The sequence below is a fragment of the Acanthochromis polyacanthus genome, chromosome 1 (genome assembly GCF_021347895.1).
Source record: "Acanthochromis polyacanthus isolate Apoly-LR-REF ecotype Palm Island chromosome 1, KAUST_Apoly_ChrSc, whole genome shotgun sequence".
NCBI lineage: Eukaryota > Metazoa > Chordata > Actinopteri > Pomacentridae > Acanthochromis > Acanthochromis polyacanthus.
This window is the reverse complement of record NC_067113.1, coordinates 50445259-50457412: the sequence shown is the minus strand read 5'-3', so window position 1 is coordinate 50457412 and position 12154 is coordinate 50445259. Positions and strand designations below refer to the sequence as shown.

The window sequence follows — 12154 nt, the reverse complement described above, 5'->3', positions numbered from 1 at the left end:
GTGCTTGCAGTGCGAACACTCTGTGCAGACCTTTGTGGGTGAAAGATGAAATGTACGACACATATGCCCTTCCAGACCCTTGAGGAAACAGACGTGGCAAGCCTGAATTAGCCTGAAAGACTCCTAGCATCTACCTAAGAAAAAGCCCTGAAAAGTTTGTTGTTAACATGATGAAATCTGTTTCAGTGCAGTTTTTCCTGTCAAACATGTGTTAAACCCCATTCGACTGTTCCTGCAGTTTTCTGTCTCCCTTTCTGCCCATTCCCCCCCTGTTTGAGAAGAGCATGACAAAATTTTAAACAAAATAAAGAGAGAGAAAAAGTTTCTCTTTATTGATGCTTGAATGACAAGCTCAACTGACAGGAAGCCAGCAGAGAGGCTCAGACACACGCCGAGTGTCTACGCACATGCATTATGCACACACACCTTCAATCGCATGTGCACAGGAAGACAAGCACACACAAGCGCAGCACACCTCCTACGCTACCAAAACACTGTCTCACCTGACAAATTAGAATGTGTGCGAGCCTGTTGGTTTTTGACATTGCAGGCATCTGTCACATTTCTGTCAGAGCTTCACGTGGTTTCACATGGAGACAAAGAAAGCTAAAAAGAAGCCTCGTGTCATTCTCCTCTCTCTCTCTTCCTCTCTCCCTGTCCATCCTCTCTCTGCTGTCGTTTCTCTGCTGGGTTTTGTCGAATGAAGCAGGAACAGGGAGCAGAAGTCAGCAGCACATGCTGCATAATTCTCAGTCTCTATTGTAATTGCCGGGGTTTTTATAAAAGATTCAATAACAACGTCCATGGTTTGATTGTGAATGAAGCAGGGTCTTATAGTTTCAAATTAAAGATTTAGTGTGTTGTTTTCTCATCCACTCTGTCGGAGGAAACATTTTTGCGAGCAAAACAATGTAGAATGGTTAATGGTAGATGTGCAAAAAGTAAAAACAATAACAATGTGACTAGCATGGCTCATACTACAAACATAAACATAGAAGAAGAAGTGTGAGAATAATACTGATACAGTTTACGGTCTGTGGATAAAAGCTAAAATGCTAGCAAATGAAAATGTTGTCTAATGAGCACTGGGCCTATAGCAGTAAATGACCTGATAACAGCATGTCATAAATTAATAAACAGTTAAACACCCAGAATACCAAATGGATGAAGGTTTCCCTGATTTAAATGCTGAAAAAGCAGCAGTGAAACAACTCAATTTTCATTAGTGATTCATTATTTGAGCAGTGTACTGTGTGTGTTTTTAATGTAAACACACTGTTTAAGGAATGCACATCACTCCTAAAAGTTACAACTATTGTCCCATTCATGTAAGTACATAGCAATATTTCTCACAGATTGCATCACTTCAGATTGATAGGTGATAAGGTAATGTTGCATCAGCTGCTACTTTAAGCTATACAAGCACGCTGCAATCCTTTCTTGTTTGATGCCTACTTAGTTTTTCTATTTGTTTTCTATTCAAAGTGATAAACTGAAGCAACTTCTGCTAACATTTCAGCCATGAATGCTGCATTCACTAAAACTGTTGCATAAGGATACACATGCTTATTTTAGAATATCTTCAGCTCTGCCTTAACTACTGTAACAATAAATACGCTGTTTTTTTAGTTTGTATTTGTAATGTTGGTCATTTATGTACCATTCCATCGTGAAAACGGTTAGATGCAATTTCTTTGAACACCAGTACAAATGGAATATGTCTGGGTTTTGCTTGGTTGTCAGACAATAACAGGGTATTTTGAGCTTGTATAACTTGTGATGAAGCTTTTAGCCTCGCTGGCTGCTTGGTTTTGGGGATGACAATGTCCATTTGTTGGCTGAAGAACCTCTTTTTGTCTAGACTGAAATATCTCAAAAGCTGCTGTACTGTAGTGATCTGTATTGATCCCATTCCTTTTTCTTTAGCACCTCTGGCAAAATCAGTCTTTTTAAGCTGTTTTGTTAGATTTCACAGACTAAAAAATTGATGAAATGATGGAAAAAAGCAATCAACTCATTAATTTAACTAGTAACTTGTAGTCCTAAATCACATTGTTATAAAACTAAAGGACAAGGTTTAGGGGGAAGAATCAAGAAACCACAGCACCGTCTCTTTTCAGCATTTCTCAACTAGAGAAAGAACTAATTATAATTTACCAGAGTTCATTTTTTAAAGGAAAAATCATCAATAATTAAACACTGAGGGGTTAGGTGATGTCAGTGTTCCTTCCTTTGCAGTAAAAAGTTAGCCATTTTGAAATGGAAAGAATTATTTTTGACCTTCCCCTAAATTCTTACCTTTGTAGAGAAGCAGCTCATTACTTTCAGAGGAATGTGCAGCAGAGGTGTGTGTGCGCCTGGTGTCCAACTGAAAATAATTAGCTGGTCTGCTGGGCAGCAAAGTACGAGTGAGGCAGTGGCAAGATTTCTGCATTAATGCTTTTAATATGTGTGTGTGTGTGTGTGTGTGCGTGTGTGCCAACTATTGTTGAAGTTTGGGCAGATTTTTTTGTATTTTGGAAGAGTTTGGTGTGTGTGTGGGTGTATGTGTGTGTGCCCAGACGGTATTTTAACATGGCTAGCCGACTTCTTGCAGCCCACAGTTAAACAGTGACTCACAGATTCCTCTCTCCCTCCTATTCCTTCTCTCATCCGTTTCTTCCTCCTCTTCTTTCTTTCTTTTTTACCACTTTCCTTGGTTTTCTGTCTTTCTTTCTCCGACTCACCGCCCCCTCTCTTTTCCTCTCTCCAGGTTGGGTGCTGACTCTAGCAGACTTCAGGACAGAGGTGCTTTTTCCTCCCCCTCTCTGCTCTGACTGTGCCAGCCCCAAACCCAGTAAGTCAGAACACTACCACACCAAGCTGCTGCTCCTAATTTTTACTCCTCTCAAGCTGTTTTTATTGTCATGTTTGAACACAAACTTTACGTTGGTGTTTATGTAGTTATATATCCCAAAAGGCCTCATAGGAGTAATTAAACCCAAGTGGTTTCTGGGTGTTTTTTTTCTGCTGCTGTTACATTTTTACTCACTGTGGGCTTATTTAAAGTATAAAGTTCTGCACCTTGATGGAAACAGTGAAACCATGGCTCGAAGTAGAAGGAAGTTAGAAATGTCTTTAGTGCAGAATACCAAAATTATGAGGATGTATATCATTAAAACAGAAAAAGACAAAAGATTTGATGACTTATTGTACAAAAAATGAACAAACCTGGAGTCAACATGTACACTATCCACTAAAACCTTGTCAGATGTGCCAAGTAGTGTGATTTTTTTTTTGTTTTTACACAATATAGCTAGTGTAAAAAATTTGTTTATAACTTTATTATGATAAAATATCACGATTTTAAGTTTTGAATTGGTAATTGTTCTGACTGAACACATGATTAGTTCAAAAACTGTCAGTAAACCTGAAAGTCCCACAATTTTCAATGCTTTTTTCTTCTTTTTTTTACCAGTTCTGGTACTGATTAATGATGTAACTTTTCAAAGATAACATGCCTTTGAAACCCACGAGCAGGTTTGGGGTTCCAGGGTTAAGCTAGTCTTGCAAAGACAAAAATCCACTGTGTAGGCCAACAAAATAACCGAGTGGTTTGGGCACATACCACATGGACACAAATGTCGTCAGCAGCGAGTTCCCGGTTTGATTCCTGTCTGACCAGACTTTTGCTGCAAGTCATTCCTCTGCTCTCTTTCCTCACATTTCCTGTTCACTCCTATTAAAATACATCCAAAATGCAGAAAAGAAAACACATCTTAGTCATCAAATTTTAAGAAACTTTTAGCTGTTTACCAGAAGTAATTGGTTCAGCAAAGCAGGAAAGGTAACAGGCAGCACACAAGCAGGATGTTTCACCATTAGAGATGCCCAAATCAAAAGCAATGCCAAATGTTCTTGACTGGAGCTGCTGATAAAAAAAAAAACAAGTTTCCTGACACACAGAGGCACGCATATACACAACCCCTGAGGGCCCCTGGGACTTCAAAGAGCCGTCTACTGTACCTCAGCGACACCTCAGCACCAGCCAGGTGCCGCAGAAAGAAGGAGGGAGGGAAGAGAAAGGGTGAGGAGAGGGCACAAAATGGAGAGAGAAATAAAGGTGGAGGTGCAGGGACAAGGAGGAAGGAGATGGAAGAGAACAGGTAGGAAAGCGAGGCCGCACCATAGGCTGCAAAACAAGTTGCAAAAGCTGACATGCAGAGATCTAAAAACAGGCCAGAAATACAGACAACACAGCAGACAAGGAGTTGCTGCCGCCCAAGACAGACATGTGGGGGAGGGCAGTAACACTCTGCCGCTAATACCCCTGCTGCTATGTTGTGAAGAACCCCAGTTCCCCTTTTAATGGTGAACTATTCCTTTAATCATAGCAGTAAAACACACTCACACACATACATAATACTGTTCCTCTCTGCCTGACAGGAAATGCGGTTCAGAGCACAACGTGACGAGTCACAGTTCAGCTTTTACAACTTGCAGGCGCACACACACACTCGCACACGCAGCAAAGTTCAAAAGCCGCACTTGTAAGTATGAAAAGGTTTTGTCAGCGACCTATATGTGGCAGACATGTGGGCCTTTGTCTAATTTAGGTTCGCCTGTACGTTGTTTTTGAATTAACTTGTTTAGGAGCTGTCAATCACGCAGACGAGCAGGATCTGTGGATCTGAGGAGGGGAAAATCGCACTGACAGGAAGATACAGGGTTCTTAAGATGAAGCCATTTAGTGCACGCTTTGATCCCAGCTGCCTACAGTGCAATGAGTGCACACAATCTTTGCTTGGCTGCAACGCTGAACCTTTGAGGTACACGGCAAAATGAGGACTGGCAGTGGTAGCGCTGTGCTCTACCAGATGTGGCCGATGCAGGAGAGTGGACCTGAGGTGGAGGAGCGCAGCAGCAGCTTTCAGGCTCATTGTGAAGTTGTATCTTTGTTACAAATGTGGATATTAGCCTCACTGACCTCCCCAGAGCTCCCCATTGTTCTCTTAAGCTTTGCCTGTTTTCTGTGTGCCATTCTGCTCTCTACCCTTTAACCTCACCCCGACCAGTCGAGGCAGATGGCTGCTCTGCCTGGGCCTGATACTGCAAAGCTTTATCTTTGCAAAAAGCTTGCTCAAAAAATTGCTTGGATTCATTGAGTTTCGTCTATAATATAATCTTTTAAGATCTTGAGATGATAGAGACCATGAATTGGTGCCATATGAATGAAACTGAGTTAAACTAATCTGAATTAATCATGTAAGAATATTACATTAATTTGTTGGTCTGCAGCTGGATAGTTGATGCACTCATGTCTCTTTTAGTCTAAAGCTGAAAACAGTTAGCTTAGCTTAGCAAAAAGACCAAAAGCAAAAGAAAACACGTAGCCTAGCTCTGTAGAAAGTACAGTATGCATCTCATCATCGAGATAATTCTTGGCCAGAAGCCGCCACTTTCCAGAGGTTTGTGTCATTACTAGGATTTAATTAGACAATCGGAGGAGACTCCAATCTTCATATGGATTAAACAGACACATAACATTTTAATGAGACATAACCAGGCATACTGTTTCCCCTTTGTTTCACTCTCTGTGCTAAGCTACGCTAACCATCTTCTAGTATTATTGGCAAGAAAACTAAAAGATTTTTGTGAGATGGATGGAAGATCATAAAAAGTAACTAAAACTGCAGAGAGGTTTGGTTTTACTGACTGTAAATTTGCACAATTGTCACAAAAGAGACGCTTAACAGTCCTAACGAGCAGCAAATATGAAAGTGTCACTTTTTACATGTTCTGTGGATGTCCGTTTATAATAACTATACGGTGTGTAAAAGCACTTTGGCCATTTTCAAACAGCTTTTGGTGACCTGCAGTGACAGTTTTCCTGCACGTCACAATAAATGAGAACATTTGTAGCACCAGGTTTCTTTTCATACAACTTGAAGTTAACTCGCAGTGTGTACAATAGAGTGATATATCATGCTCTGTAACTACATAATGCTGAACACCCAGCAGCGAAACTCCAGAGCTTAATTCACACTCAGCTCTCTCTATTCAAAATGCAAATTGAGACTGCAACTTATACAATAATGGGCGAGTTTGTATTCTGCTCACAGATTGTTCAGGGAAATTGTTTCATCCAGAAAAAAAGAAGTCTTTCAGTATTTTAAAAGTGAAGCTGGTGCTTCACAGGTGGCCTGCACCACCTCCAAGGACTCATAACAGCACAGCAAGGGACGCAAGGTGACCGGATGTTAAAACATGACAACCCTGCACCCTGTTGATGTGTCCTTGAGCAAGACACCAGATCCCCAGTAGCTCCTGCCGTGAGTGGAGCTCCTGAGCAGAGCCTGACCTCTGACCTCCCAGTGGAGGGCAGCAGGACAAAAAAGAGATTTTCCCTATGGGGATTAATAAGGTATCACATTATCATTTGAATGCAGCTGATTGTATCTTCGTCAGGCTACATTTCAGCCTGCAGACCTTTCTGTAGAAGCGCACGCCATGACCTTGTCTCCTGAATGTGTTGGGGAGAGGTCTGCACGACAAAATGTCACACGATAAAGAAACAGCCCTCTATTATGTACATCATTTATCAGCATTACAACCTCTTTGCTTCTGTTTCTTCCATTGCCTTGTTGCTGCATGTACGACTCCAAATAGCTTGTGCAGTTTCTACAACAAAACAAGCAAAATATGCAGTAAACTGTAGCTTACAGGCCACTTTACAGTCTCTGTTGAGCCGATTTGAGATGTTTCTGGGACAAAGCGGCACAAAATGTCACAAATCTTTCACATCTCAGTGTGCTCTCGTTGCAGTGCTATTGCACAAGACCAAAGGCCAGCTAAAGCAAACTTAAGAAACAGCAAACAGTGACATACTGTATGTGTGTGTGTGTGTGTCTTTCTTTCTGTCTGTCTCTGTCCCTGTGGTCAACAATCCCTCTGCTGGCCTTTATCCCCAAATCCCCATGGACAGAGAGTCAGGAGAGGGAGAATGCTTAAATGCTTTGAATGATGGTGTGGAATGCTAAAAAGAAGTGTGTGTGTGTGTGTGTGTGTGTGTGTGTGTGTGTGTGTGTGTGTGTGTGTGGTGGGGTGGTCGGGAGGAGTTAGGACAGGAGGGAGGGGGTCTCCTGCCTGGTCTAGGATCTGGTATGCATGACTGAACAAGAGGAGGAGAAAAAGAGGAAGAGAAGAAAAAAAAAGCCCCACCAAAACCTGCCTTCCTAACTTCTAAAGACAGACAATGGCTACTGACTGGCCTGGCAACCCTCCCTATGAGTGTGTGTGTGTGTGTGTGTGTGTGTGTGTGTGTGTGTGTGTGTGTGTGTGTGTGTGTGTGTGTGTGTGTGTGTGTGTGTGTCACTTCACACACAGGACACGTCCCTGATGGAAAGCAGAAAGAGGGAAATCTGCCCTAACCAACTTTTAGATCTCATTACCCTGCACATGCAGCCACACAGGCGCAGCTCTGCCACATGTGAAAGGAAACGCTGCAAAAATAACCAAAACTTAACACTGAAATCCTTCCACCTAAAACCACCAAATCCACTGAATTCAACCCCCTCTTTGCTGTTCTGAGACCTCGAGACTTAAAAATGTGAAACTCAACTTCCCTCCTAGTTGAGTGAAACACCTTTCGGTTGCATTCACAGACGCTGATGATTAAAAAAATCAGCAGGGTAGAACAGTTTCCTATAATAAACGCCTTGGTGATAATTAATTACACAGGCACTGCAGCCAAATCAAGACGGCAAGCATCCATTTTGAATCTTCTCATAAATAATAAAACAACACAAGAGATTTTTTTATGCTTTTTTTCCAGTCCTTTTTCAGGAGAAAGACTGGACTGATCAGGAACAATACTCAGAAGTGTGTGGGTGGTTATTAGGAGCAATGTATTAATTGTAGAACCATAGCAGCTCTGTCTTGTGGGAAACAGTAGTAAACCTTGGATATGTTTCCTGTTGAAAACAACAAACAGCATGGTGACAACAATGAGGTGCACCTACACACAAGTAATCCACACAGCTCTCTTTTCATTCATTATATAAATATCTTTAATTGTTTTAACCGTAAGAATATAAAACAATTTAATTTTGGGATTCTGCATTTTTTTCTCTTTACAAACACATAATATACAGTACATCTTTTTTATTTTCAAACACACACAGCTTTTTCAGCAGGACGCACATCCGTATATTAATTTTTCTAGCAGGTCATTGCATTACATTAAAAACCGCGCACACGCCAGCGTCGGCATGCACACGCGTGTGCATGTGTGTACAGCCTAAATGCGTGTGTGTGTGTGTGTGTGTGTGTGTGTAAGAAAGAGAGAGAGAGAGGTGGGGAGAGAGAGGGCGAGAAAAGAGACGCATACCGCTTGAAACCCGAGACGGAGGAGAGAGAAAGAAAAATAATCGATTGCTCCTTATTCTAAGCATGTCTCAAAATGGATTCGGGGTATTTTTATTCAGAGAGAAGATGGAGAAAAAAAAAGAGGAGGAAAAAAAAGACATCCCTGCCCTCCTCTCTCTCTCTCTCGCGCTACTCCACACCGGTGAGAGCCACATGAATATGAATGTGTTGGTATTAACGTGGGAAAATAAAAAACCGTGAGACAAAACCCTGATTCGATCGATAAAAGGTTAAAATATAGAAATCACTTCAATTTGAAGTACGACGCTCTGAGCGACATTCACTGACATCTATCTCCACCTGCTCCCCCCCCTGACAAAAAATACCTAATAATCCTATAAGGACATACGTTGTGTTTAGCATCTTTCCCCACGTTTGCTTTATCATTATAGAATCACTGTAGGTATTTCTGCTTGGGCTTCTTTTTATTGGTCAAAGCAAACTGGGTGTTGGAGTTGGACTTTATCCTTAAAAAAACGAAGGAAACAAAAAAGCTCTTGCACATGTATTTTGCATAAAGCGGCGTCCTCTTGCAATTTTTTTTACAGCTCACTTTCCCTTTCTCTCTCTCTCTCTCTGGGAAATTGTTGCTGTTTATGGGGGTAAATTAACAAAGGTAGTTAGATTGTGTCCTGGTCTCCTTTCTCTGCTCATGGAAGAGGGGAGGAAGGGAGGGAGGGATGGGGGAGAGATATGGGGGAGGGGGCAGACACAGTCCCTTTAGGCACATTTTCTCCCAGTCTCTCATTCCTTCTCTTTCTTTTTTTAACAGTATACACCCTTTGAAAATAACCACATACGAGGTAGCCAAATGGTTTTTAGGCGTGATGGCTGTAGCGGAGATTAAATGTTTGAAATCCAGACTCACTGCAAAAATAAATGTCTCAACTTTGTAAAACCTTTCTTTGCTTTTTGAAATAAAAAAGGGATGGATAACACTTACAGAATTTACTGCAAGCAAGTGTCAGGAAATGATTATCCTGTCGAGAGAAAACAAGCGGATTGTGGAAGTCACTCCAGTCCGAAGTGTAAAAATTTGTTTTACGAGATATTAAAACTCAATATGAGATGTGTTAACAGGGATTTTTCATGAGCTTGTAAAAAAAAGTAAGTTTTAATTGCTTTCTACCAGGCAGAATATTAAGTGATACCAAACACTAATTTGAAATCCTGCAAGGCCAACGGAAACAAAATGAAAAATGAACAGAAGATTCTGGTCACATGGGAGAAGCACACCTTACACAGGAGGGGAAAAGAGGAGGATTTCTCTCTTTTTAAAATAAGAAAAGAAATTTCCCCGCCCATTCACCTCCTTCTCCCCCCCCCCCTCATGTCCCTCATCCAAAAAAGAAAACGAACACATACATACACACACACACACACACAAACCTCCAAACATCTCCAATCACCTCACTTTCTCACTCTCTGTCATCTGCCAGAGTCCCAGGTTCAACACTTTAAGGCAGGGGAGCTGTGTGATCCTCTCCAGTCCCCTCTTGGTGATCTTGGTACATCCATACAGGTCGATGCCCGCCAGCTGGGTCAGGTGGTCCGCTATGAGCTCCAGCCCTTTGTCCGTGATGCGCACGCACTGTCCAATGTTCAGGGTCCTCAGCTCGTGCATCTGCCTCACCATCCGGTTGATCCCGTCGTCGGAGATGTGGCACGAGCACAGCGACAGCGACTTGAGCTGGTACAGCCCCTGAGCGATGTACGCCAGGGTCTGGTCCCCGATCTTGTCACAGAAGGACACGTCGAGCCCAGACAGCCTCAGGGTGCCCATGGCGAGGTGCATGGTCCCTGTGTCGCTGATGTTGTCACAGGAGCGCAGGTTGAGGCTCCACAGGGAGGTCATGTGGGAGAGGTGGATCATCCCGGCGTCCGAGATCCCCCCGCAGAAGCTCAGGTTCAGCACCCGCAGCTTGGTCAGCCCCTTGGAAATGTGTTTGAGTGACAGGTCCGTGAGTTTCTGACAGTCCTGGAGAGTCAGGTATTCTAGGTTCAAGCAGCCCTCTGCTGCGCTGCGGGTCATGCCCGCCAAATGTCCAATCCCCACATCCGAGACATGCCTGCAGGACCTCAGATTGAGGCTCTTGAGCCTGTGGAGGCCCCAGGCTATCAACAGAAGCCCAGTGTTGGTGATGTTGCTGCAGCCTCCAAGCTCCAGCACCTCCAAGTTCTTCAGGTACTGGGCGATCCTGCCTAGACTGGAGTCTGTGATCTGCTTGCACAGACTCAGGTTCAAAACCCTAAGTGATGGGATCTCCTGCACAAATGCATGGCCCAGCCCGTTATCCGTGAGGTTGTAGCAGCCGGACAGGTTGAGGGACTCGATGTTAGGCATTCCCTGGATGACATAGCTGAGGCTGCGGCGCAGAGACAGGATCTGGACCCTCCGGATGCCCCTGGCCTGGAGGCTGGGGAACAGGGAAGGATTGGCCCGGCGGAGATGCAGCTTGGCCTCCACCCCCCTCCACACTGATTTGTGGTAGGATGCGTCCCTCCAAGCAATACACACTTGGGCAACCCTGCCTTTGTCCCTCACGTCCAGATAGCTGAAAATCATGGCCAAAATTTCCGGGAAGAGGCACGAAATGTGCGTCTCCATTGTTTTTCAAAACCCAGGCATATAAGAATTAATACTCCACACCTCCAAGGCTGAAAAAAGGAGCCCACTCAAACACCCCCTTCTCTTGCAATTATGCCAAAGTATCAACAGTCCCAGTTATCCACAGAAGTGCAAAAGAAATAGGAGTTGTGTGTTTCTCTCTCTTTTTTTCTCACACTGAACTGTGCAAAATCGATCCAACTCTCTCCAATGCCACGTGATCCGGTCTGGTTGCGCAGTAGGATTCAAATGTATTAAAAAAGAAAAAGGAAGAGGAAAAAAACAAAAAAAAAACGTTTATTCCTGCCTCAGCCCCTCTCTCCGCCAAAAAGAGGAGGAGAGGGGGCGAAAAGGAAGAAGGAGGAGGAGAGGAGGAAAAAGCGTCAATCCTTCCCCCTCTCTCTCCCTCTCTCAGACGACGCTTCCTTGTATTATACCTACAAAAAGCCTTCCTCTCTCGGCCAAGCGGGGATCCAGACGGTCGTACATTTCAGAATTTATAAAGTAAAAAGCGAGACTGTTAACGCCGCCTGTCAAACAGCAGCTCCATGGTAGAAAAAGCAGCGAAGATAGAGCAAGATTGGCTTTGTAGGCAGAGTGAGAGAGAGAGAGGGGCGTCCTGGGCTCAAAGCCTTTGTCTGCTCTTTTCAAACCGAGTTGGCAGGGACCCCGGCACTGTGGCTGTACCGGAGGGGTGGCGGAAAGTAATAACATCACCCTCGTGCGTTTAAAAACTGATTTAGCGACAAGCAGCGTTCGTACGAGTGTCACAACAGGACGCTGTGCCGCGGAAATGCGTGTGTAATTACTTCGCAAGCGACGCAGTGCGAAATTAAATCGTTGTCCCTTCGACCCACCCCTACCCCCTCCGTGTCACGGAGTTGGTTCGTCCCGCCTCAGCTGGAACGGTGCGAACAGTTTCCCTTGGAAACCAACTTCTTACAATTCAGTTCACTTTGGGCTTTAACCCTTTGAGCGGACCACACAGCAAACACAGGCCAGCAGCCGGAGAAGCTCCTCGGCGTGCTGTACTTGGCACCAGCGTTTAGTGTCTTTTTATTGCCATTTTCTTGGTGTTATCGTTGTTGTGAAAATGCAAGGAGAGCGCTTCCAAAACGCCGCCACAACAGAATACAGCGC

The 12154-nt window shown here is 43.7% G+C and overlaps 2 protein-coding genes across 2 annotated transcripts in view; one reads left to right on the top strand and one right to left on the bottom strand.

The window, feature by feature from the left end:
• wnt5b (wingless-type MMTV integration site family, member 5b) overlaps window positions 1–12154 on the top strand; it is a 107680-nt gene that overhangs the window by 55414 nt on the left and 40112 nt on the right. Inside the window, exon 2 of the mRNA XM_051959226.1 lies at window positions 2753–2836. The gene's annotated coding sequence lies outside the window, so the exon portion shown is untranslated. The remainder of the gene's footprint in view (window positions 1–2752; window positions 2837–12154) is intronic.
• Window positions 8023–11711, bottom strand: fbxl14b (F-box and leucine-rich repeat protein 14b). Its single transcript, XM_022210744.2, has one exon. The coding sequence runs from the start codon at window positions 11012–11014 to the stop codon at window positions 9812–9814; it is 1203 nt and encodes a 400-aa protein (XP_022066436.1). The 5' UTR covers window positions 11015–11711; the 3' UTR covers window positions 8023–9811.